Source organism: Oncorhynchus masou, chromosome 16 (assembly GCF_036934945.1).
Source record: "Oncorhynchus masou masou isolate Uvic2021 chromosome 16, UVic_Omas_1.1, whole genome shotgun sequence".
Taxonomy (NCBI): domain Eukaryota; kingdom Metazoa; phylum Chordata; class Actinopteri; order Salmoniformes; family Salmonidae; genus Oncorhynchus; species Oncorhynchus masou.
Window position 1 is genome coordinate 44,646,322 of NC_088227.1, and position 24,714 is coordinate 44,671,035.

The 24,714-nt window shown below is 44.6% G+C and overlaps 1 protein-coding gene across 2 annotated transcripts; it reads right to left on the reverse strand.

Annotated features, from left to right (window-relative positions):
- Positions 1 to 317: 317 nt before the first annotated feature.
- tdh (L-threonine dehydrogenase) lies at positions 318 to 23,771 on the reverse strand. 2 transcript variants are annotated; one of them, XM_064991760.1, is made up of 10 exons: positions 23,633 to 23,771; positions 18,386 to 18,469; positions 17,610 to 17,805; positions 15,587 to 15,629; positions 11,751 to 11,821; positions 3,856 to 4,005; positions 3,557 to 3,729; positions 3,244 to 3,334; positions 1,149 to 1,418; positions 318 to 741 (listed from the first exon to the last, which is right to left on the reverse strand). In XM_064991760.1, the coding sequence occupies exons 3-10, from the start codon at positions 17,791 to 17,793 to the stop codon at positions 602 to 604; spliced, it is 1,122 nt and encodes a 373-aa protein (XP_064847832.1). In that variant the 5' UTR covers positions 17,794 to 17,805; positions 18,386 to 18,469; positions 23,633 to 23,771; the 3' UTR covers positions 318 to 601. The 2 variants fall into 2 exon arrangements, with proteins under 2 accessions (XP_064847832.1, XP_064847831.1); XM_064991759.1 differs by lacking the exon at positions 18,386 to 18,469 and having other exon boundaries at positions 320 to 741.
- Between the last annotated feature and the right edge of the window lie 943 nt (positions 23,772 to 24,714).

A 24,714-nucleotide genomic window follows, 5' to 3' on the forward strand; every position in this document is an offset into this window, starting at 1 on the left:
AGACAGAGACGCCGAGACAGACAGACGCCGAGACAGACAGAGACGCCGAGACAGACAGAGACGCCGAGACAGACAGAGACGCCGAGACAGACAGAGACGCCGAGACAGACAGAGACGCCGAGACAGACAGACGCCGAGACAGACAGAGACGCCGAGACAGACAGAGACGCCGAGACAGACAGAGACGCCGAGACAGACAGAGACGCCGAGACAGACAGACGCCGAGACAGACAGAGACGCCGAGACAGACAGAGACGCCGAGACAGACAGAGACGCCGAGACAGACAGACGCCGAGACAGACAGAGACGCCGAGACAGACAGAGACGCCGAGACAGACAGACAGACGCCGAGACAGACAGACGCCGAGACAGACAGACGCCGAGACAGACAGACAGACGCCGAGACAGACGCCGAGACAGACACCGACAGATTGAGAGCCCTTCCAAATGACAGAGAAAACGACTATTTACACACCACGTGTCTCCCTCCTATAAAACAACAGTCTTTACAGTATGTACAAAGAAACACTGCTCCAGCACCCCACCCAGCATCACCCCACCCAGCATCACGTCAGCCAGCATCACGCCACCTCTGGCCCCCTCAGTTAGCCTTTGCGATGCGCGAGTCTGAGCCGATGTAGTTGAGCATGGTCTGGACGAGCTCCGGGAGGTCGTAGTCGTGTTTCCAGCCCCAGTCGTTCCGCGCGTTAGAGTCGTCAAAGTTCATTGGCCAGCTGTCGGCTACAAAGGGAGAGAAGAGGGGGGGGACATGGTCAATGTCTTCAACTCCAACGTCTTTGACACTTGTTTTTTTGTTTTTTTGGTCGGCCAAATTGTCACAAGACTTTGTTGTTGTTCGTTTCTACATTAAAACTTCATGAAAATCTTAAAATGCATGTGTGCGTTTGGAGAATCTCAATGACGAGGCCTCGTGTGGCGTGTTTAGACTGGTCTTCCTCGTTCATTGATCTCAGATGGTATCATCCACCAGTATTATGGTTGCTAATTCCCAGCTTTTCAAGAAATGCCCGGGTTAGAGGATTCCCAGAATCAGAAGGGGAATCTTCCCACTGGATTTTTCAGGAAAACATTAGGAATTTTGCAACTCCAAACCAGGATAAATAAAAGCATCAATAAAATGATCTTACCGATGGCCTGTCTGACTTGGTCGATGTCGTAGGTGACCTCCAGGTCCGGCAGCTGTTTCTGGACCTCCTGAGCCAGCTCTTCAGGGGTAAAGCTCATGGCGTTGATGTTATAGGTCCTCATGGAGAGGGTGTCTGCGGGCGCTTCCATCATCTCCACGGTGGCACGCAGACAGTCGTCGATGTACATCATGGGCAGCCGCGTGTCTGGCTTCAGGTTGCACTCAAACTTCCCCGTTTTGACGGCGTCGTGAAAGATGGCTACCGCGTAGTCTGGAGACAGGGAGGCAGGAGATAGATGCGTTTACATCACACCGTCTCACTACAGAAACAGGAGATAGACTAGTGTCCTGTCCAGGGGGTGTCCTGGTACATCAAGCTGTCTCACTACAGAAACAGTAGATAGACTAGTGTCCTGTCCAGGGGGTGTCCTGTACATCAAGCTGTCTCCCTACAGAAACAGGAGATAGACTAGTGTCCTGTCCAGGGGGTGTCCTGGTACATCAAGCTGTCTCCCTACAGAAACAGGAGATAGACTAGTGTCCTGTCCAGGGGGTGTCCTGCTACATCAAGCTGTCTCACTACAGAAACAGGAGATAGACTAGTGTCCTGTCCAGGGGGTGTCCTGGTACATCAAGCCGTCTCACTACAGAAACAGGAGATAGACTAGTGTCCTGTCCAGGGGGTGTCCTGGTACATCAAGCCGTCTCACTACAGAAACAGGAGATAGACTAGTGTCCTGTCCAGGGGGTGTCCTGGTACATCAAGCCGTCTCACTACAGAAACAGGAGATAGACTAGTGTCCTGTCCAGGGGGTGTCCTGGTACATCAAGCCGTCTCACTACAGAAACAGGAGATAGACTAGTGTCCTGTCCAGGGGGTGTCCTGGTACATCAAGCTGTCTCCCTACAGAAACAGGGGATTCAGGAAATTCTGTCTTGGACAAGGCTAACTCCCTTCAGTTACAGACACCACCTCATCAGCCCCAAAGTGAGGGAACGCCATTGGATAACCAGGCATGGGGTGAGGGGTGTGTCATAAAAGGGGAGGGGTTGAGACATAGTTAATACTGCTACACTATTACCCTAACATCCTAGCATTATCACCGTGTAGGTGCATTACCTAATGTCCTAGCATTACCATTCTGATAGTAGTTGTATTATCTAGCGTTCTAGCATTATCACCCTGTAGGAGCATTGCCTAATGTCCTAGCATTATCACCCTGTAGGAGCATTACCTGATGTCCTAGCATTATCATCCTGGTAGTAGTCATATTACCTAATGTCTTAGCATTGTCACCCTGTAGCAGCATTACCTAATGTCTTAGCATTGCCACCCTGTAGCAGCATTACCTGATGTCTTAGCATTGTCACACTGTATCAGCATTACCTAGTGTCTTAGCATTGTCACCCTGTAGCAGCATTACCTAGTGTCTTAGCATTGTCACCCTGTAGCAGCATTACCTAATGTCTTAGCATTGTCACCCTGTAGCAGCATTACCTAGCATTATCACCCTGTAGCAGCATTACCTAATGTCTTAGCATTGTCACACTGTATCAGCATTACCTAGTGTCTTAGCATTGTCACCCTGTAGCAGCATTACCTAGTGTCTTAGCATTGTCACCCTGTAGCAGCATTACCTAATGTCTTAGCATTGTCACCCTGTAGCAGCATTACCTAGTGTCTTAGCATTGTCACCCTGTAGCAGCATTACCTAATGTCTTAGCATTGTCACCCTGTAGCAGCATTACCTAGCATTATCACCCTGTAGCAGCATTACCTAGCATTATCACCCTGTAGCAGCATTACCTAGCATTATCACCCTGTAGCAGCATTACCTAATGTCTTAGCATTGTCACCCTGGCAAAAAATACTGAAGGCCATAAACACAAGGACCATGTTCTGTTGTTACATAACCCCAATGACATGTTGAAGTCAGGAGGCAGACACAAATAGAGTTACGATTGTGAAGGGACTGGTGTTACGCTATGTGTGTGTGTGGGAGGACAGAGGTGTGTGTGTGTGTGTGAGAGAGAGAGAGTGTGTGAGGGAGGACAGGTGCGTGTGTGTTCTGCTACAGTGCGTGTCTCTAACTCACCTGTCGTTCCTCCTCCAGGCTGTGAGTCAGCAGAGATGATGCCTGGGTAGCGCAGACAGCGGAAGTCAAGGCCGTAGCGGTGGTGGTAGTACTGTTGGAGGGAAGACGGGCAATAAGGGTTAGGATGTTTCACTTATAGTGACGTTACAGACCAATGATTTCAGATGACTGAAGGGGTCAAATACACCAGGTCAGATTCCTGAGTAGCTGGGGGCAGAGTGGCTTGAGGCTGAACGCTCATTGTCAATTGATCCCCAATTTGCTATATATTTTGTATTTCTTACAATATTGTATTTTTTTTTTCTTCTCTCACCTCTCCCATGAGCTCTGCGTGGACTTTGGAGACCCCATAGATGGTTCTGGGTCTCTGGACACAGAGGTCAGGGGTCGGGTTCCGGGGAGAGGTGGGCCCGAAAGCTCCGATGGTGCTGGGGACGAACAGACGCAGTCCGTGCTCCGCTGCAATGTCCAGGACGTTGTGGAGCCCTGACAAACAGGAAGTTCACACTTACTCCCCGTGGACACCTTCCAGGCTTGGTTATAACAAAAATAAAACAACTGGTGTGTTGTGGATCTAAGTTGAGCCAAGATGGCGGATTCTCTATGGCTCACCAGTGATGTTGACGTCCCGTGCCAGAGCTACATTGGACTCTCCCACGGCACTGAGCAAGGCACTGTAATGAACCAACCAGGTGATGCGGTTGTTGACAACGATCTCACGAAGGTTTTTATAGTCCAGGATGTCAGAGTAGATGAAGGGCCCTGGAGGGGGGGGGGGGATAAAACAGGAAATAAAATGTTAAAACCTGCAACATGTTCTCTCCGCCAACAAGAGGGGTGCGAACAGTTTGTGTCGTGAACAGTGCTTGTTACCATAGAAATAGACATGGCGCGTGCATGTGGGAAGGGGGGGGGGGGGTCTGAGTGAAAGAGTTTGGGAACCCCTGGTCTAGGGTTTCTAGCCACTCTTCCATTTAGCATCATCGGCAGCGACAGTATTATCGAGGGTGTCCAAAAGGTGCTTTTGGTGATGAAATTACACTTCCTTATGTTATTAAGTACATTTTACTAAGACAAAATATGATTCTTCATGTTGTGGGGTCATTCAGTGGGGTCATTCTCTTAACATATATATATATATATATATATAAAAAAAAAGAGTCCGATTTCATTAACATCATAATAGGCACGGAGAGCCGTCGACAGAACTTTCTCGCAGCGTCTTTTAAGGATTGTTCAAGTCCCCCCCCCCAAAAAAACTCAAAATGAACACGACACGAGCTGAATTAAAAGGCTTTGAAAAGAACAAAGCTTGAGGAACACATTTCAGAGATACGCTCGGTTAACAGGGCTCTAGACAGTATTCTCGGTTAACAGGGCTCTAGACAGTATTCTCAGTTAACAGGGCTCTAGACAGTATTCTCGGTTAACAGGGCTCTAGACCGTATTCTGGGGTTAACAGGGCTCTAGACCGTATTCTGGGGTTAACAGGGCTCTAGACAGTATTCTGGGTTAACAGGGCTCTAGACCGTATTCTGGGGTTAACAGGGCTCTAGACAGTATTCTCGGTTAACAGGGCTCTAGACAGTATTCTGGGGTTAACAGGGCTCTAGACAGTATTCTCGGTTAACAGGGCTCTAGACAGTATTCTGGGGTTAACAGGGCTCTAGACCGTACTCTGGGGTTAACAGGGCTCTAGACCGTATTCTGGGGTTAACAGGGCTCTAGACCGTATTCTGGGGTTAACAGGGCTCTAGACAGTATTCTCGGTTAACAGGGCTCTAGACAGTATTCTGGGGTTAACAGGGCTCTAGACAGTATTCTGGGGTTAACAGGGCTATAGACCGTATTCTGGGGTTAACAGGGCTCTAGACCGTATTCTGGGGTTAACAGGGCTCTAGACCGTATTCTGGGGTTAACAGGGCTCTAGACAGTATTCTCGGTTAACAGGGCTCTAGACAGTATTCTCGGTTAACAGGGCTCTAGACAGTATTCTGGGGTTAACAGGGCTCTAGACAGTATTCTCGGTTAACAGGGCTCTAGACAGTATTCTCGGGTTAACAGGGCTCTAGACCGTATTCTGGGGTTAACAGGGCTCTAGACAGTATTCTGGGGTTAACAGGGCTCTAGACAGTATTCTCGGTTAACAGGGCTCTAGACAGTATTCTGGGGTTAACAGGGCTCTAGACAGTATTCTCGGTTAACAGGGCTCTAGACAGTATTCTCGGTTAACAGGGCTCTAGACAGTATTCTCGGTTAACAGGGCTCTAGACCGTATTCTCGGTTAACAGTGCTCTAGACAGTATTCTCGGTTAACAGGGCTCTAGACCGTATTCTCGGTTAACAGGGCTCTAGACCGTATTCTCGGTTAACAGGGCTCTAGACAGTATTCTCGGTTAACAGTGCTCTAGACAGTATTCTCGGTTAACAGGGCTCTAGACCGTATTCTCGGTTAACAGTGCTCTAGACAGTATTCTCGGTTAACAGTGCTCTAGACAGTATTCTGGGGTTAACAGGGCTCTAGACCGTATTCTCGGTTAACAGGGCTCTAGACAGTATTCTCGGTTAACAGGGCTCTAGACCGTACTCTCGGGTTAACAGGGCTCTAGACCGTATTCTCGGTTAACAGGGCTCTAGACAGTATTCTCGGTTAACAGTGCTCTAGACATTATTATTGGTTAACAGGGCTCTAGACAGTATTCTCGGTTAACAGGGCTCTAGACAGTATTCTCGGTTAACAGTGCTCTAGACAGTATTCTCGGTTAACAGGGCTCTAGACAGTATTCTCGGTTACTTCTCTAGACAGTATTCTTGGTTAACAGGGCTCTAGACAGTATTCTCGGGTAATTCTCTAGACAGTTTATATCTAAATAGGTCAGTTAGACTTGGTTGGCATCCGTCACTGCAGTACTGGCCAGCCAATCACCATTCATCAGGTATTGATCATGAGGTCTGTGACCTTAGTTATCAATTAACCTTTCAGAACACATCCACTTCCTGGTGCCCTGTACAAGAAGCTTTTCACAGGGATCAATATAACAAATCAAATTGTATTTGTCATATGCACTGAATAGAACAGGTGTAGTAGACCTCACAGTGAAATGCTGAATACAACAGGTGTAGTAGACCTTACAGTGAAATACTGAATACAACAGGTGTAGTAGACCTCACAGTGAAATGCTGAATACAACAGGTGTAGGTAGACCTTACAGTGAAATGCTGAATACAACAGGTGTAGTAGACCTCACAGTGAAATGCTGAATACAACAGGTGTAGTAGACCTTACAGTGAAATGCTGAATACAACAGGTGTTGTAGACCTCACAGTGAAATGCTGAATACAACAGGTGTCGTAGACCTCACAGTGAAATGCTGAATACAACAGGTGTAGTAGACCTTACAGTGAAATGCTGAATACAACAGGTGTCGTAGACCTCACAGTGAAATGCTGAATACAGCAGGTGTAGTAGACCTTACAGTGAAATGCTGAATACAACAGGTGTAGTAGACCTTACAGTGAAATGCTGAATACAACAGGTGTAGTAGACCTTACAGTGAAATGCTGAATACAGCAGGTGTAGTAGACCTTACAGTGAAATGCTGAATACAACAGGTGTAGTAGACCTCACAGTGAAATGCTGAATACAACAGGTGTAGTAGACCTTACAGTGAAATGCCGAATACAACAGGTGTAGTAGACCTCACAGTGAAATGCTGAATACAACAGGTGTAGTAGACCTTACAGTGAAATGCTGAATACAACAGATGTAGTAGACCTTACAGTGAAATGCTGAATACAACAGGTGTAGTAGACCTCACAGTGAAATGCTGAATACAACAGGTGTAGTAGACCTCACAGTGAAATGCTGAATACAACAGGTGTAGTAGACCTCACAGTGAAATGCTGAATACAACAGGTGTAGTAGACCTTACAGTGAAATGCTGAATACAACAGGTGTAGTAGACCTCAGAGTGAAATGCTGAATACAACAGACGGCCCACCTCAGGGCGGGGGCGGGGGTGGAGACAGACGGCCCACCTCAGGGCGGGGGCGGGGGTGGAGACAGACGGCCCACCTCAGGGCGGGGGTGGAGACAGACGGCCCACCTCAGGGCAAAGCGTAGTTTCCATTGCACGTAGCATCTCATCATGGTAACAGGGTAGGACTACCATTTGATGCAGCATAGCCTGTTTTCAAACAGCCTATCGCTTGAATATAGATGCTTTAAATCAGTGCATACACAAGCACTCTCTCGCAGTCTCTCTCTCTCCATCAACTCCATTCAAATTGCATCCAAAACAGATAATCCTGTTCTGGAGATATACTTTCGCAAGGCACTGTGAGTACCTATATACACCCAACACCTCCAACCACCCAGGGAAAGGCTCTCAAACCACCAACACCTCCAACCACACTGTGAGTAGCTATATACACCCAACACCTCCAACCACACTGTGAGTACCTATATACACCCAACACCTCCAATCACACTGTGAGTACCTATATACACCCAACACCTCCAACCACACTGTGAGTACCTACAGTGCCTTGCGAAAGTATTCGGCCCCCTTGAACTTTGCGACCTTTTGCCACATTTCAGGCTTCAAACATAAAGATATAAAACTGTATTTTTTTTGTGAAGAATCAACAACAAGTGGGACACAATCATGAAGTGGAACGACATTTATTGGATATTTCAAACTTTTTTAACAAATCAAAAACGGAAAAATTGGGCGTGCAAAATGATTCAGCCCCCTTAAGTTAATACTTTGTAGCGCCACCTTTTGCTGCGATTACAGCTGTAAGTCGCTTGGGGTATGTCTCTATCAGTTTTGCACATCGAGAGACTGAAATTTTTTCCCATTCCTCCTTGCAAAACAGCTCGAGCTCAGTGAGGTTGGATGGAGAGCATTTGTGAACAGCAGTTTTCAGTTCTTTCCACAGATTCTCGATTGGATTCAGGTCTGGACTTTGACTTGGTCATTCTAACACCTGGATATGTTTATTTTTGAACCATTCCATTGTAGATTTTGCTTTATGTTTTGGATCATTGTCTTGTTGGAAGACAAATCTCCATCCCAGTCTCAGGTCTTTTGCAGACTCCATCAGGTTTTCTTCCAGAATGGTCCTGTATTTGGCTCCATCCATCTTCCCATCAATTTTAACCATCTTCCCTGTCCCTGCTGAAGAAAAGCAGGCCCAAACCATGATGCTGCCACCACCATGTTTGACAGTGGGTATAGTGTGTTCAGGTTGATGAGCTGTGTTGCTTTTACGCCAAACATAACCTTTTGCATTGTTGCCAAAAAGTTCAATTTTGGTTTCATCTGACCAGAGCACCTTCTTCCACATGTTTGGTGTGTCTCCCAGGTGGCTTGTGGCAAACTTTAAACAACACTTTTTATGGATATCTTTAAGAAATGGCTTTCTTCTTGCCACTCTTCCATAAAGGCCAGATTTGTGCAATATACGACTGATTGTTGTCCTATGGACAGAGTCTCCCACCTCAGCTGTAGATCTCTGCAGTTCATCCAGAGTGATCATGGGCCTCTTGGCTGCATCTCTGATCAGTCTTCTCCTTGTATGAGCTGAAAGTTTAGAGGGACGGCCAGGTCTTGGTAGATTTGCAGTGGTCTGATACTCCTTCCATTTCAATATTATGGCTTGCACAGTGCTCCTTGGGATGTTTAAAGCTTGGGAAATCTTTTTGTATCCAAATCCGGCTTTAAACGTCTTCACAACAGTATCTCGGACCTGCCGGGTGTGTTCCTTGTTCTTCATTATGCTCTCTGCGCTTTTAACGGACTTCTGAGACTATCACAGTGCAGGTGCATTTATACGGAGACTTGATTACACACAGGTGGATTGTATTTATCATCATTAGTCATTTAGGTCAACATTGGATCATTCAGAGATCCTCACTGAATTTCTGGAGAGAGTTTGCTGCACTGAAAGTAAAGGGGCTGAATAATTTTGCACGTCCAATTTTTCAGTTTTTGATTTGTTAAAAAAGTTTGAAATATCCAATAAATGTCGTTCCACTTCATGATTGTGTCCCACTTGTTGTTGATTCTTCACAAAAAAATACAGTTTTATATCTTTATGTTTGAAGCCTGAAATGTGGCAAAAGGTCGCAAAGTTCAAGGGGGCCAAATACTTTCGCAAGGCACTGTATATATATATATATATTTCCTAGCCTAACTCTTTCAGGTAATACATTCAATGCAATATTAGCCGTAAATTATATATGTATATGATATATTTAGCTAGCTAACGTTGGGTCATGTAATAAACCTCTAGAACTGATATCCTCCCGTCTCTTCCACAGCACCTGCTGGTCTCTCTCCTTAAAAAACCTCCTCAGATCTTGGGAGTCCCATGCAGGAAATGCTAGACTAGAAACATTTTTCTCTTCTTTTTTTCCCCTCGCATTTCTTAAACCAATCGACTATTCGAAGTGGGATGCAGGAGCCAATAGAACTCCTGGGTAGTTTCAAAGAAGATCAAATCCAGACATATTTATATGCTTTCTAATGCTTTTGAATGACACTTCCGGATTTGACGGGAAAAACCGGGTTACCCGGGAGACAAGTGTTTCATTCTCGGGATGGAATATTTGTAAAAAATACCGGGAAAATATTCAACCTTGGTGTCAAGTAATCTGATTCATTATGATATAGGAGCAGGTCTCCTCTCCATGTAATCTGATTCATTATGATATAGGATCAGGTCTCCTCTCCATGTAATCTGATTCATTATGATATAGGATCAGGTCTCCTCTCCATGTAATCTGATTCATTATGATCTAGGATCAGGTCTCCTCTCCATGTAATCTGATTCATTATGATATAGGATCAGGTCTCCTCTCCATGTAATCTGATTCATTATAATCTAGGATCAGGTCTCCTCTCCATGTAATCTGATTTGGATCAGGTCCTCCCTGTTCCATGTAATCTGATTCATTATGATCTAAAAGACTAAACTGATCCTAAAATCACTCCTATGGTGAGATGCTTGATACATGGGCCAATGGCCTTGTGGTCAGGTCAGAGATGTTTGATACATGGGCCAACGGCCTTGTGGTCAGGTCAGAGATGTTTGATACATGGGCCAACGGCCTTGTGGTCAGGTCAGAGATGTTTGATACATGGGCCAACGGCCTTGTGGTCAGGTCAGAGATGTTTGATACATGGGCCAACGGCCTTGTGGTCAGGTCAGAGATGTTTGATACATGGGCCAACGGCCTTGTGGTCAGGTCAGAGATGTTTGATACATGGGCCAGGTCAGAGATGTTTGATACATGGGCCAACGGCCTTGTGGTCAGGTCAGAGATGTTTGATACATGGGCCAACGGCCTTGTGGTCAGGTCAGAGATGTTTGATACATGGGCCAACGGCCTTGTGGTCAGGTCAGAGATGTTTGATACATGGGCCAGGTCAGAGATGTTTGATACATGGGCCAATGGCCTTGTGGTCAGGTCAGAGATGTTTGAGACATGGGCCAACGGCCTTGTGGTCAGGTCAGAGATGTTTGAGACATGGGCCAACGGCCTTGTGGTCAGGTCAGAGATGTTTGATACATGGGCCAGGTCAGAGATGTTTGATACATGAGCCAATGGCCTTGTGGTCAGGTCAGAGATGTTTGAGACATGGGCCAACGGCCTAGTGGTCAGGTCAGAGATGTTTGATACATGGGCCAATGGCCTTGTGGTCAGGTCAGAGTTGTTTGATACATGGGCCAACGGCCTTGTGGTCAGGTCAGAGAAGTTTGATACATGGGCCAGGTCAGAGATGTTTGAGACATGGGCCAACGGCCTTGTGGTCAGGTCAGAGATGTTTGATACATGGGCCAACGGCCTTGTGGTCAGGTCAGAGATGTTTGAGACATGGGCCAACGGCCTTGTGGTCAGGTCAGAGATGTTTGAGACATGGGCCAACGGCCTTGTGGTCAGGTCAGAGATGTTTGAGACATGGGCCAACGGCCTTGTGGTCAGGTCAGAGATGTTTGAGACATGGGCCAGGTCAGAGATGTTTGAGACATGGGCCAACGGCCTTGTGGTCAGGTCAGAGATGTTTGATACATGGGCCAATGGCCTTGTGGTCAGGTCAGAGATGTTTGAGACATGGGCCAGGTCAGAGATGTTTGATACATGGGCCAATGGCCATGTGGTCAGGTCAGAGATGTTTGATACATGGGCCAACGGCCTTGTGGTCAGGTCAGAGATGTTTGATACATGGGCCAATGGCCTTGTGGTCAGGTCAGAGATGTTTGATACATGGTCCAGGTCAGAGATGTTTGAGACATGGGCCAACGGCCTTGTGGTCAGGTCAGAGATGTTTGATACATGGGCCAGGTCAGAGATGTTTGAGACATGGGCCAACGGCCTTGTGGTCAGGTCAGAGATGTTTGATACATGGGCCAGGTCAGAGATGTTTGAGACATGGGCCAACGGCCTTGTGGTCAGGACAGAGATGTTATTTTGTGTCTACATGTTGTGTATCACTCACCGCTGTGAAAGATGTGACTTGGAGGCTTCCTGATATCCGACAGGATCACATTGTTGTTTCCGAACCGCTTCCTGCGAAACAGGATGTTACATTTAAACACAGGAAGTTGAAGCTCGACTAAACCCCCCCCCCCCTTAAGGCTACATTTCAATGGTTGGTTGTTGAGTACAGGGTTACCACAAGTGCTATGAATAATGTTCCCTGGTTTTTTGGCACAGTGCAAATATCAGGTCTGCTGAGGGCAACCATGAATGTTGTTCAAATTCAATGCAACTTCCAGCGTGCCTTTAATGTGAACACTGAGGCTGTATCCGCTTTAAGTTACAGTTAACTTGGTATGCAATATATATATATATATATATAAATAAATAAAAAATATATAAAAAAAAAATAATAATAATAACAACAACAACAAAAAACAAACAAAAAAACAAACATCGGAGAACATATCGGAATCGGACGATATTAGCTAAAAATGCGAACATCGGATGTCGGCACGATGTCAAAGCGTAATGACGTCATGTGATATTTTACATCACACATGCAACACAGCATTCCTAACCTGGCCCACAACGTCTGCCGTGTGGAATCGAGCGGTCAACAAGTCCAGCAGTCATTTGACAAGATTAAGAACATTTCAGCGAGACGACTCAAAAAGGCGAAATCCAATTAAAAACGGCAAGATAATGGAATTCCCTTGCCCTTGACAATCAACCGTTCTCTGTCGTGGGCTTTTCGCCGACTGGTCGAACATCACTTTCACTGGTAATGGGGACATACGTAAATGCCCACAAAATAACTGTTTGGTCAGTGTGGTGTGTAATCTTTATTTAATTAGGCAAGTCAGTTAAAGAACAAATTCTTATTTTCAATGACAGCCTACCGGGGGGACAGCCGGTTAACTGCCTTGTTCAGGGGAAGAACTACAGAATTTTACCTTGTCAGCTTGGGGATTTGATCTTGCAACCTTTCGATTACTAGTCCAACCACTAGGCTACCCTGCCGCCTCTACACTCTAACCACTAGGCTACCCTTCTGCCTCTACACTCTAACCACTAGGCTACCTGCCGCCTCTACACTCTAACCACTAGGCTACCCTGCCGCCTCTACACTCTAACCACTAGGCTACCTGCCGCCTCTACACTCTAACCACTAGGCTACCTGCCGCCTCTACTCTCTAACCACTAGGCTTCCTGTGCTAGTTAGTGAGTTATTAGCCCAGTTGTATATAATTTGTGGTCAGCAATAGGGGAGTGATTGTTTCCTACAAGAACACAAAATGTGTACATTTCTAGACATCTTTGAAAAGAGAGTCAGGTAAAGAGCTTTTGTTTGTCTTAAAGGGGCAGTGTTGAATTCTGAGACAGGCTTGACTAAGCCTTGTAGCCAATAGGCAGAGGGTAGCATAATTTGTCTGATTATATGTAATAATGGTATGGGAATAATAATTTATTTGATTTTGTAAAGTGGTTTCTTGCATTAAACAACATTTCCCCCCCTCCCCCCCAAAGGTCTCATGGAATGTAGGCCTACATTGAACACCCCACATTGGCAGCGACAATCGGCTGAATGATAGAACATCTATTTCCATGTTAAAATGTTATTTGACACATTTTCTCCATTGTTGTTAATGGTAGGCCTCTCTGGTAGGCCTACATTATGATCAAATAGCCACAGTAGCCTACTTTGCCACGGTTAAAACTATGCACCGATATGACATTTTTGACCGATATTCTCCTTGCCCCCCCCCAAAAAACCGATACCGATAACCAGTATTTACAATTTTAGCGGCCTTTTAATCATTCTAGTTAAATAGTTAACACACACACACACACATGGACGCAGAGGTCGAAGGCACTGCATCTCAGTGCAAGAGGTGTCACTACAGTCCCTGGTTCGAATCCAGACTGTATCACATCCGGCCGTGATTGGGAGTCCCGTAGGGCGGCACACAATTAGCCCAGCGTCATCCGGGTTTGGCCGGGTGGGTAGGCAGTCATTGTAAATAAGAATTTGCTCTTAACTGACTTGCCTAGCTAACTAAAGGTTAAATAAAGGGCATGCAGCTCTTGCTTTGATCTCAAAACAAGCTGCATCTACTCATGACCACTCATGCTGTAAACACGGTCCAGTTGAAAGTAAAAGTGTAGAATACAGGTTGAGTCGTGTGCAAATAGAATCCTACTCAGATGCATTCTGCCTCGTTCATTTTGTTTTGGGTGTGTCGCATTGAAAGTGGCGAATATATTGGCGTTTGATCACAATTGCCACAGTAAAAGTGAAACGTTGATAGTGTTAACTAACAGGGGAAACCTCAAGAACAGTTGAATGAAGTTCAATCTCCTGCTTTTCTCCTTGGGCTGATTGTGCCTCTGTGCAACTTAGAAGAAACATTGTCACTGAAGCCTTCCTGTATGCTATATAAAGCTTTTTGTAAATTGTTGTTTGTTTTAAGTGGTACCTAGATTATATAGTGTTGGGGATGCCACTCTTAAAATATATCTTACCAAGCTACCAATTACTTCACACTGGAAGAAGTTAGGCTACACTTAAGAAAAATATAGTTTTCTTTACAGAAGTTACTTTTGAAAAAGTAGTTCACTCCACCCACACTACTTAATGAAAACGTATCATGTGTAAACATCTGAAATGTCAGAGTACAAATTGGTAGAACGGATCACTCTGTAGTAGTGTGTAGTTCCAGTAGTTAGCTACAATGCTACATGGTAAAACAGTAGTGTGTAGTTCCAGTAGTTAGCTTCACCGCTACATGGTAAAACAGTAGTGTGTAGTTAAAGTAGTTAGCTCCACCGCTACATGGTAAAACAGTAGTGTGTAGTTCCAGTAGTTAGCTACATGGTAAAACAGTAGTGTGTAGTTCCAGTAGTTAGCTACAATGCTACGTGGTTAAACAGTAGTGTGTAGTTCCAGTAGTTAGCTACACCGCTACATGGTAAAACAGTAGTGTGTAGTTCCAGTAGTTAGCTACACCGCTACATGGTAAAACAGTAGTGTGTAGTTCCAGTAGTTAGCTACACCGCTACATGGTAAAACAGTAGTGTGTAGTTCCAGTAGTTAGCTACATGGTAAAACAGTAGTGTGTAGTTAAAGTAGTTAGCTACACCGCTACATGGTAAAACAGTAGTGTGTAGTTTCAGTAGTTAGCTACACCGCTACGTGGTTAAACAGTAGTGTGTAGTTCCAGTAGTTAGCTACACCGCTACATGGTAAAACAGTAGTGTGTAGTTCCAGAAGTTAGCTACATGGTAAAACAGTAGTGTGTAGTTAAAGTAGTTAGCTACACCGCTACATGGTAAAACAGTAGTGTGTAGTTAAAGTAGTTAGCCACACCGCTACATGGTAAAACAATAGAACAGAAAATTAGAACGGAAATGGCGCCACACCAAACTGGAAGTCTTCCGACTAGCTTGGAAAGACAGTACCGTGCAGTACCGAAGAGCCCTTACTGCTGCTCGATCATCCTATTTTTCTAACTTAATTGAGGAAAATAAGAACAATCCGAAATTCCTTTTTGATACTGTCGCAAAGCTAACTGAAAAGCAGCATTCCCCAAGAGAGGATGGCTTTCACTTTAGCCGTGATAAATTCTACCAATATTTCAATTTAGTTTAACCACCACCAAGCTACTGCAAAATGTAGTTCAATTACTAATTGAATATAGTACAGTTCATATAGTTCACTACTCCCCAACACTGATTATGTCATAGTAATAAGCAGCTAAAAATGGTCCTCAATTAATATCCATTTAATGTTAAGCAGCAACACTTATAGAGAAGAAATGCTTGTCTTTCTACAACAGAACACACTGCTCTTACCTCAACATTGTAGCCAGCCCTACCCCCAACTGTCCAAGGCCACCTGAGAATGAGAGAGTGAGAGAAGAGAAAACATACAGGGCAATATTAAAAAGAGGTGAACCCCCCCCCCCCATTAAAACAGAGCATTCGAAAAGTATTCAGACCCCTTTGACTTTTCCACATTTTGTTACGTTACAGCCTTATTCTAAAATTGATTCAATCGCCCCCCCCCCCCCCCCAATCGACACACAATACGCCATAATGTCAAAGCAACAACAGGTTTTTAGAAATGTTTGCAAATATATAAAACAAAACACTGAAATATCACATTTACATAAGTATTCAGACCCTTTACTTAGTACTTTGTTGAAACACATTTGGCAGCGATTACAGCCTCGAGTCTTCTTGGGTGTGACGCTACAAGCTTGGCACACCTGCATTTGGATGGTTTCTCTCATTCTTCTCTGCAGATCTGCTCATGTTCTATCATGTTGGATGTGGAGCGTTACTGCACAGATATTTTCAAGTCTCTCTAGAGATGTTCAGGCTCTGGCTGGGCCACATAAGGACATCCAGAGACTTGTCCTGAAGCCACTCCTGCGTTATCTTGGTTGTGTGTTTAGGATCGTTGTCCTGTTGGAAGGTGAACCTTCTCCTCAGTCTGAGGTCCTGAGTCCTCTGGAGCAGGTTTTCACCAAGGATCTCACTGTACTTTGCTCATCTTTCCCTCGATCCTGACTAGTCTCCCAGTCCTTGCCGCTGAAAAACATCCCCACAGCATGATGCTGCCACCACCACGCTTCACCGTAGGGATGGTGCCAGGTTTCCTCCAGATGTGACGATTGGCATTCGGGTCAAAGAGTTCAATCTTGTTTTCATCAGACCAGAGAATCTTGATTCTCATGGTCTGAGAGTCTTTAGGTGCCTTTTGTCAAACTCCAAGAGGGCTGTCATGTGCCTTTTACTGAGGAGTGGCTTTCGTTTGGCCACTCTACCATAAAGGTCTGATTGGTGGAGTGCTGCAGAGATGGTTGTCCTTCTGGAAGGTTCTCCCATCTCCACAGAGGAACTGGGTTCATGGTCACCTCTATGACCAAGGCCCATCTCCCCTGATTGTTCAGTTTGGCCGGGTGCTCAGCTCTAGGAAGAGTCTTGGTGGTTCCAAACTTCTTTCATTTAAGAATGATGGAGGCCACTGTATTCTTGAGGTCCTTCAATGCTGCAGACATGTTTTGGTACCCTTCCCCAGATCTGTGCCTCGACACAATCCTGGCCCGGAGCTCTACGGACAATTCCTTCAACCTCATGGCTTGGTTTTTGCTCTGACATGCACCTGTCAACTGTGGGACCTTATATAGACAGGTGTGTGCCTTTCCAAATCCTATCCAATCAATTGAAATGTACCACCTGAGCTCAACTTTGAGTCTCATAGCAAAGGGTCTGAATACTTTTTTTATTACATTTTTTTTTTTTTTTTATACATTTGCAAAGAATGTGAGAAGCAGAGTAGCAGAGGGTGTGAAAAGGAGAGGGTCGGGGCCCTTATATCCTACTGTGTCTGTTGTAGTTACAGTGGTTCTATCCTATTGATCCTGCTTGTGAACACTGATGTTCCCTTCACACAACAGACCAAACACTTTATAAATCCAGCTATCTGTTGCTTGGGAGCCTCTTTTAGGTTCACTTAGACAAAGCTTCTTTACCGTCGACAGACCATAGACAAGAGGTCCTATTGTGTGATATTGAGGTTGTGAGGTTAAGGTTCACTTCCCATAAATAGAGTTCTATCCTACGGTGTCTGTTGCTTGAGAATCCTTCTTAATGTTCAGTCAGACAAAGTTCACCTTCTTCAGAGAGAGATTGTGTTATTGAGGTTCGTCCCAAAGAATACACAGCGAGCTGGAGAGTCGTTAGAGAAAGGTTTGTTTCTTCACATCATTGTGAATAGATCCTTTTGTAGTAAGTTGTAACTGGGAATCCTACCCCAGGTGATGATGTCTCTCGGAGCTTTTACCTGATTGAGTGATTGGATTGGTCTTACCTGTGATGAGCACCTTGGGGTGGTCCGTCTCGGAGAAGGACACAGAGTGGAAGCTGGCGTCCGAGGTGACCTGGCGAGGCGAGAAGCTGATGGTCCGTACGGCCACTGTGATTGGCTGACAGCCACATCCTGGGTTCAGGAGGGCCTGCTTAGCCACCTTGCTGAATGCTCTGATAAAAGGCATATTCACAGTCACCTAAAGAAGGAGGAAGAGGAAGTGTAAGGACCCTTCACCTTAATACTTTACAAATAGGTAGAATGATTTTGTTGTCAAGGACTCAAACTTATGATTCTGTATACATTACCTGTAATAATAATAATAATAATAGTAATAATAATAATAGTAATAATAATAATAGTAATAATAATAATATAATAATAATAATGTCTTGTTTTTTTTTCACTATAAGGTTGGTCATGCCAGCTTGACTACGTCTAGGCCCAGGACAGGAAGCATTGAGACTTTCTGTCGTCGTGGCGACTAAGTGTAAATTATGCAGCAGCTGTGTCTCATGGCAGAGACACACTGTACAGTAGACATCCCCGGGGACTCAAGAGGTGCCAAGAAAGTGTAGCCTAGTGGTTAGAGCGTTGGACTAGTAACCGAAAGGTTGCAAGTTCAAATCCCCGAGCTGACAAGGTACAAAATCTGTCGTTCTGCCCCTGAACAGGCAGTTAAACCACTGTTCCTAGGCCGTCATTTACTTGCCTAGTAAAATAAAGGTTTAAAAAAAAAAAAAAAAATGAGACGTGAAAAGAAGAACGGGACCACCAACCGGATTGGAATGAACGACGGAGCGCCGCGCTTGTTGAGCAGTCGTGACGTTGCTTCGTTTTGTCTGCGAAACACAGGCTCTCTCCTAACAAAAAAAAGGTCATTTATTCCCTTTGTAGTACACTTATTATTTATCTGTACCAGAGCCCGGTCAAAAGTATTGCATCGTGGGAATTGGGTGCCATTTTGGGACGAAGCGACAGCCTGACTACATAAATGACAGACCTGTCCTCATATTGCAGTAGCCTAGCCTACCATTCTTGGCACGGTTAATTGCAGCGTCTCAGACGTTGCCTAGACTGACAGTAATTTGAGTAGCTTGGAGAGGGGAATGGGGGGGGGGGGGGGGGGGGGGGGCGGAGTTAGAAAATGGATCTCTTCCTAGATGTTCTTATTCCTTCATTCTCTCAGTGAAAATAGACTTTCCGTCATTAAAGAGTTGTCATTCTATACAAATTTATTTTTAAAAATTAAAAAATAAAATTAATTAATACTGACGATGGAACTTGCTAAGCTTTGTGTTCTAAGCCTGTTTACTTTTGTGAGCTGGCAATGTGTACACACGTGAGACAAAGCATATTTTCAAACAAAAACAACACCCATCATCCATCCATCATCCACCAGCATCACGTCTATCATACTGTATGGGCATCCGTCATTCACACGTCTATCATACTGTATGGGCATCCGTCATTCACACGTCTATCATACTGTATGGACATCCATCATCCATACGTCTATCATACTGTATGGACATCCATCATCCATCATCCACACGTCTATCATACTGTATGGACATCCATCATCCATCATCCACACGTCTATCATACTGTATGGACATCCATCATCCGTCATCCATACGTCTATCATACTGTATGGACATCCATCATCCGTCATCCATACGTCTATCATACTGTATGGACATCCATCATCCACACGTCTATCATACTGTATGGACATCCGTCATCCATACGTCTATCATACTGTATGGACATCCATCATCCGTCATCCATACGTCTATCATACTGTATGGACATCCATCATCCATACGTCTATCATACTGTATGGACATCCGTCATCCATACGTCTATCATACTGTATGGACATCCGTCATCCATCATTCATACGTCTATCATACTGTATGGACATCCATCATCCATACGTCTATCATACTGTAAGGGCATCCGTCATTCACACGTCTATCATACTGTATGGACATCCATCATCCATCATTCACAAGTCTATCATACTGTATGGACATCCATCATCCATCATCCACACGTCTATCATACTGTATGGACATCCATCATCCATCATTCACACGTCTATCATACTGTATGGACATCCATCATCCATACGTCTATCATACTGTATGGACATCCATCATCCATACGTCTATCATACTGTAAGGGCATCCGTCATTCACACGTCTATCATACTGTATGGACATCCATCATCCATCATTCACAAGTCTATCATACTGTATGGACATCCATCATCCATCATCCACACGTCTATCATACTGTATGGACATCCATCATCCATCATTCACACGTCTATCATACTGTATGGACATCCATCATCCACACGTCTATTATACTGTATGGGCATCCGTCATTCACACGTCTATCATACTGTATGGACATCCATCATCCGTCATCCATACGTCTATCATACTGTATGGACATCCGTCATCCATATGTCTATCATACTGTATGGACATCCATCATCCATACGTCTATCATACTGTAAGGGCATCCGTCATTCACACGTCTATCATACTGTATGGACATCCATCATCCATCATTCACAAGTCTATCATACTGTATGGACATCCATCATCCATCATCCACACGTCTATCATACTGTATGGACATCCATCATCCATACGTCTATCATACTGTATGGACATCCATCATCCATCATCCATACGTCTATCATACTGTATGGACATCCGTCATCCATACGTCTATCATACTGTATGGACATCCGTCATCCACCAGCATCACGTCTATCATACTGTATGGACATCCGTCATCCATACGTCTATCATACTGTATGGACATCCATCATCCGTCATCCATACGTCTATCATACTGTATGGACATCCATCATCCGTCATCCATACGTCTATCATACTGTATGGACATCCATCATCCGTCATCCATACGTCTATCATACTGTATGGACATCCATCATTCACACATCTAATTATTGCTCTAAAGAAAAAACATTTTGCTAGGCTCTCTTACCATACAGTCAGATAAAGCTTGTGAAAGAAATTAAAAGTGAACTTAAGTAACCTTCTGATAGTGTCTCTCTCTCTCTCTCTCTCTCTCTCTCTCTCTCTCCCCCCCCCCCCCCCGTCACTCTATTACCCAATCAGGGAACAGAGGAGTTGATACGAGGGTGGATGAAAATAGTGCCAGACAGACAGACTGTAGCTGAATGGTGACATTAGCTACAAGCTGTTCCAGGGTTTGCCAGGAGCAGCAGATAAGACACATATGAAATGATTTTAGGGCACTGGGTTTAAAATGTTCCCCGCTCTCAGAACGGACTTGTACTTGAACTGGGTTTAAAATGTTCCCCGCTCTCAGAACGGACTTGTACGTGAACTGGGCCATATGAACTAATGTAGGCTAGCGTAGGCCTACTCTATAGGCCCGCAGTCAGATAAGTGATGCAGCTATAGTACTGTAATATCACAGGAGCAGGCTAGGCCTGTTCAGTAGACTATACTCCGGGCCTACTGTACTGTTCAGCAGTAGACTATACTCCGGGCCTACTGTACTGTTCAGCAGTAGACTATACTCCGGGCCCACTGTACTGTTCAGCAGTAGACTATACTCCAGGCCTACTGTACTGTTCAGCAGTAGACTATACTCCGGGCCTACTGTACTGTTCAGCAGTAGACTATACTCCGGGCCTACTGTACTGTTCAGCAGTAGACTATACTCCGGGCCTACTGTACTGTTCAGCAGTAGACTATACTCCAGGCCTACTGTACTGTTCAGCAGTAGACTATACTCCAGGCCTACTGTACTGTTCAGCAGTAGACTATACTCCGGGCCTACTGTACTGTTCAGCAGTAGACTATACTCCGGGCCTACTGTACTGTTCAGCAGTAGACTATACTCCAGGCCTACTGTACTGTTCAGCAGTAGACTATACTCCGGGCCTACTGTACTGTTCAGCAGTAGACTATACTCCGGGCCTACTGTACTGTTCAGCAGTAGACTATACTCCGGGCCTACTGTACTGTTCAGCAGTAGACTATACTCCGGGCCTACTGTACTGTTCAGCAGTAGACTATACTCCGGGCCTACTGTACTGTACTGTTCAGCAGTAGACTATACTCCGGGCCTACTGTACTGTTCAGCAGTAGACTATACTCCGGGCCTACTGTACTGTACTGTTTAGCAGTAGACTATACTCCGGGCCTACTGTCAGATAAAGAATAATCACGGGCAGTTGTTCATTTATTTTTAGCTTAGTAATTGTTCTTAGCTTATCCAAGTCATTTATCAAATGTATTGAAGGCTGTTCATTTGGTATGTGTCTGCAATAAATCTTCAGACAGATAGCCATGCAGTCATTGGCCTCAGAGTGATTTTTACGACAGTTACTAAAGTATGAAACAGATTTTACACACTGACCCAATTCCTCTTTTAAAAATGAGCTCCCTCGTCAATCACCATGTGTTGAGCCAAAACCAAGATGGTGCGCCAACACCCCCAAGATGATGAGCCAACACCCCCAAGATGATGAGCCAACACCCCCAAGATGATGAGCCAACACCCCCAAGATGATGAGCCAACACCCCCAAGATGATGAGCCAAAACCCCCAAGATGATGAGCCAACACCCCCAAGATGATGAGCCAACACCCCCAAGATGATGAGCCAACACCCCCAAGATGATGAGCCAACACCCCCAAGATGATGAGCCAACACCCCCAAGATGATGAGCCAACACCCCCAGATGATGAGCCAACACACCAAGATGATGAGCCAACACACCAAGATGATGAGCCAACACACCAAGATGATGAGCCAAAACCCCCAAGATGATGAGCCAACACACCAAGATGATGAGCCAACATTGTTTGACGCTCACATCATGTCGTCCTAAACTGGTTACATAATTTCCTTGGGCTCCGTTTAAATGTTTGTTTTAATTTGGCTAGTCCAGTCAGTGGCCTATTTAATCTGGGTGTGGGTGGCATGATATATCACATTTTAAAAAGTCAGATTCACATGGTGATTGATGAGGGAGCTAATTTTTAAGAATCTGATTATATATATAAAATTCATTTTAAACAGGTTGTTGCTCTATCATGTGGCTATTTCAGTACGTCTGCTAAATTATATTACTGCTTTAGCAATCTTGTTTTGGCTATATTCCCGGAGAGATGACAGCTTTCTCGCTCCTCCTCATTCCATGTGCTGATCCTCATCATATAACAAGGTTTGTAACCGCAGCATGTCTCTCTCTATAGGTTAAGGCCCAGACAATGCTTCTTTTTTTTGTTTGTTGCAGAATCACGATAATGTTCCATTTCTGCCTCTTCCTTAAATCAAAGGGAGCTTCCGGTCCTGTGCCCGAATGTTTAAATTGACCGCGTTGCCTCTTTTATGATGAAATAATTGAATCATCCTACTCGACACAGTTCATTTTAATGTACACGGTGTCCTGGGACCGATTGGAGTGTACATAGTAATATTATATGCCAAAACCTATCCAACCTCTGGTGTACCAAACAAAGGTCAGGAGCATGCCACATAATGAATGGATATAGGCTCAAACACATGGGATTATTCCGTTCCCGTTGCATCAGGATATTACACTGGCAGTAGGATCGCGGAGTCCTTCTCTTTTTTTGCCACTCTGCAAAGACACGCTTCACGTTGCATCGTAGTACGGTACAACTGTTTTGCACAGCATTTGCAACCACATTTTTAATTAGATGTTATATCTCCTGTATGTTTTCCTATTCGCTTAAAATACATGTTGCTCAAAGGATAGGTGTGCCAACAGTAGAATCAATCTGAATGTATAGGCTATATAACTAGATTGGCGACAGTCTTTAATAAAATACATCCCAATTTGCGTCGGTAATAAACAACTAAATTCTCTCATTAGATAATTCTCCATTCTGCTTAAGAAATTTGAGTAAAAATCCGATTCACTTTACAGAAAATATTCGTTTTAACTCAATGAATTCCAATGAATAATGATTTACTCACCAGATAATTAGCTGGGTGATCTTTATAAAACTCGAAGATACGAGTGTCCCTTGTTTCTTGGCGCCTTGGTTAGTTACAGAGAAAGGATGTTTGTCTTTAATAGCTGGCGAAGCTGGCGACACGTTCGGTCTTCTTGAAGGATTGCATCAGCCCCAGACATGAGGGTTATATATCAGCAGGAGCCATCTGGGTTCAACACCACCCGGCTTCCTCTCTGATTGGCAGATCCTCGGAGGTGTGGTTCCTCTGTCGCATACACGTGGTAACCTATCTTTTTTATTTTTTTATTTATTTTTTTATTTAACCTTTATTTAACTAGGCAAGTCAGTTAAGAACAAATTCTTATTTTACAATGACGGCTTACCAAAAGGTCTCATGCGGGGACTGGGGCTCAGATAAAAAAATAAAAAATAAATAAATATATATATATATATATATATATATATATATAAGACAAAACACACCTCATGACAAAAGAGACACCACAGCAGGACATAAACAGAGACCTAAGACAACAATACAGCATGGCAGCAACACATCATGGTAGCAGCACAAAACATGGTACACACATTATTGGGCACAGTCAACAGTACAAAGGGCAAGAAGGTAGAGACAACAATAGATCACACAAAGCAGCCACAACTGTCAGTCAGAGTGTCCGTGATGGAGTCTTTGAATGAAGAGATGGAGATAAAACTGTCCAGTTTGAGTGTTTGTTGCAGCTAATTCCAGTCGCTGGCTGCAGCGAACTGAAAAGAGGAGCGACCCAGGGATGTGTGCGCTTTGGGGACCTTTAACAGAATGTGACCGGCAGAACGGGTGTTGTATGTGGAGGATGAGGGCTGCAGTAGAGATCTCAGATAGGGGGGGAGTGAGGCCTAAGACGGTTTTATAAATAATCATCAATGAGTGTGTCTTGCGACGGGTATAGAGAGATGACCAGTTTACAGAGGAGCATAGAGTGCAGTGATGTGTCCTATAAGGAGCATTGGTGGCAAATAAGATGGCCGAATGGTAAAGAACCTCGAGCCGCTCGATAACCACTTTACCTGCCATCCAATTATTATTATTTTTTATTTAAC

What these genes read in the sequence shown, in the direction of transcription:
- tdh (XM_064991760.1), bottom strand. Translation starts at nt 17,793, where the DNA reads ATGCCTTTTATCAGAGCATTCAGCAAGGTGGCTAAGCAGGCCCTCCTG. An exon ending in GGGCTGGCTACAATGTTGAG is followed by an intron (nt 11,822 to 15,586) that starts GTAAGAGCAGTG and finishes CCTGTTTCGCAG; the next exon opens with GAAGCGGTTCGGAAACAACA. An exon ending in GCCTGGAGGAGGAACGACAG is followed by an intron (nt 1,419 to 3,243) that starts GTGAGTTAGAGA and finishes CCCTGTCTCCAG; the next exon opens with ACTACGCGGTAGCCATCTTT.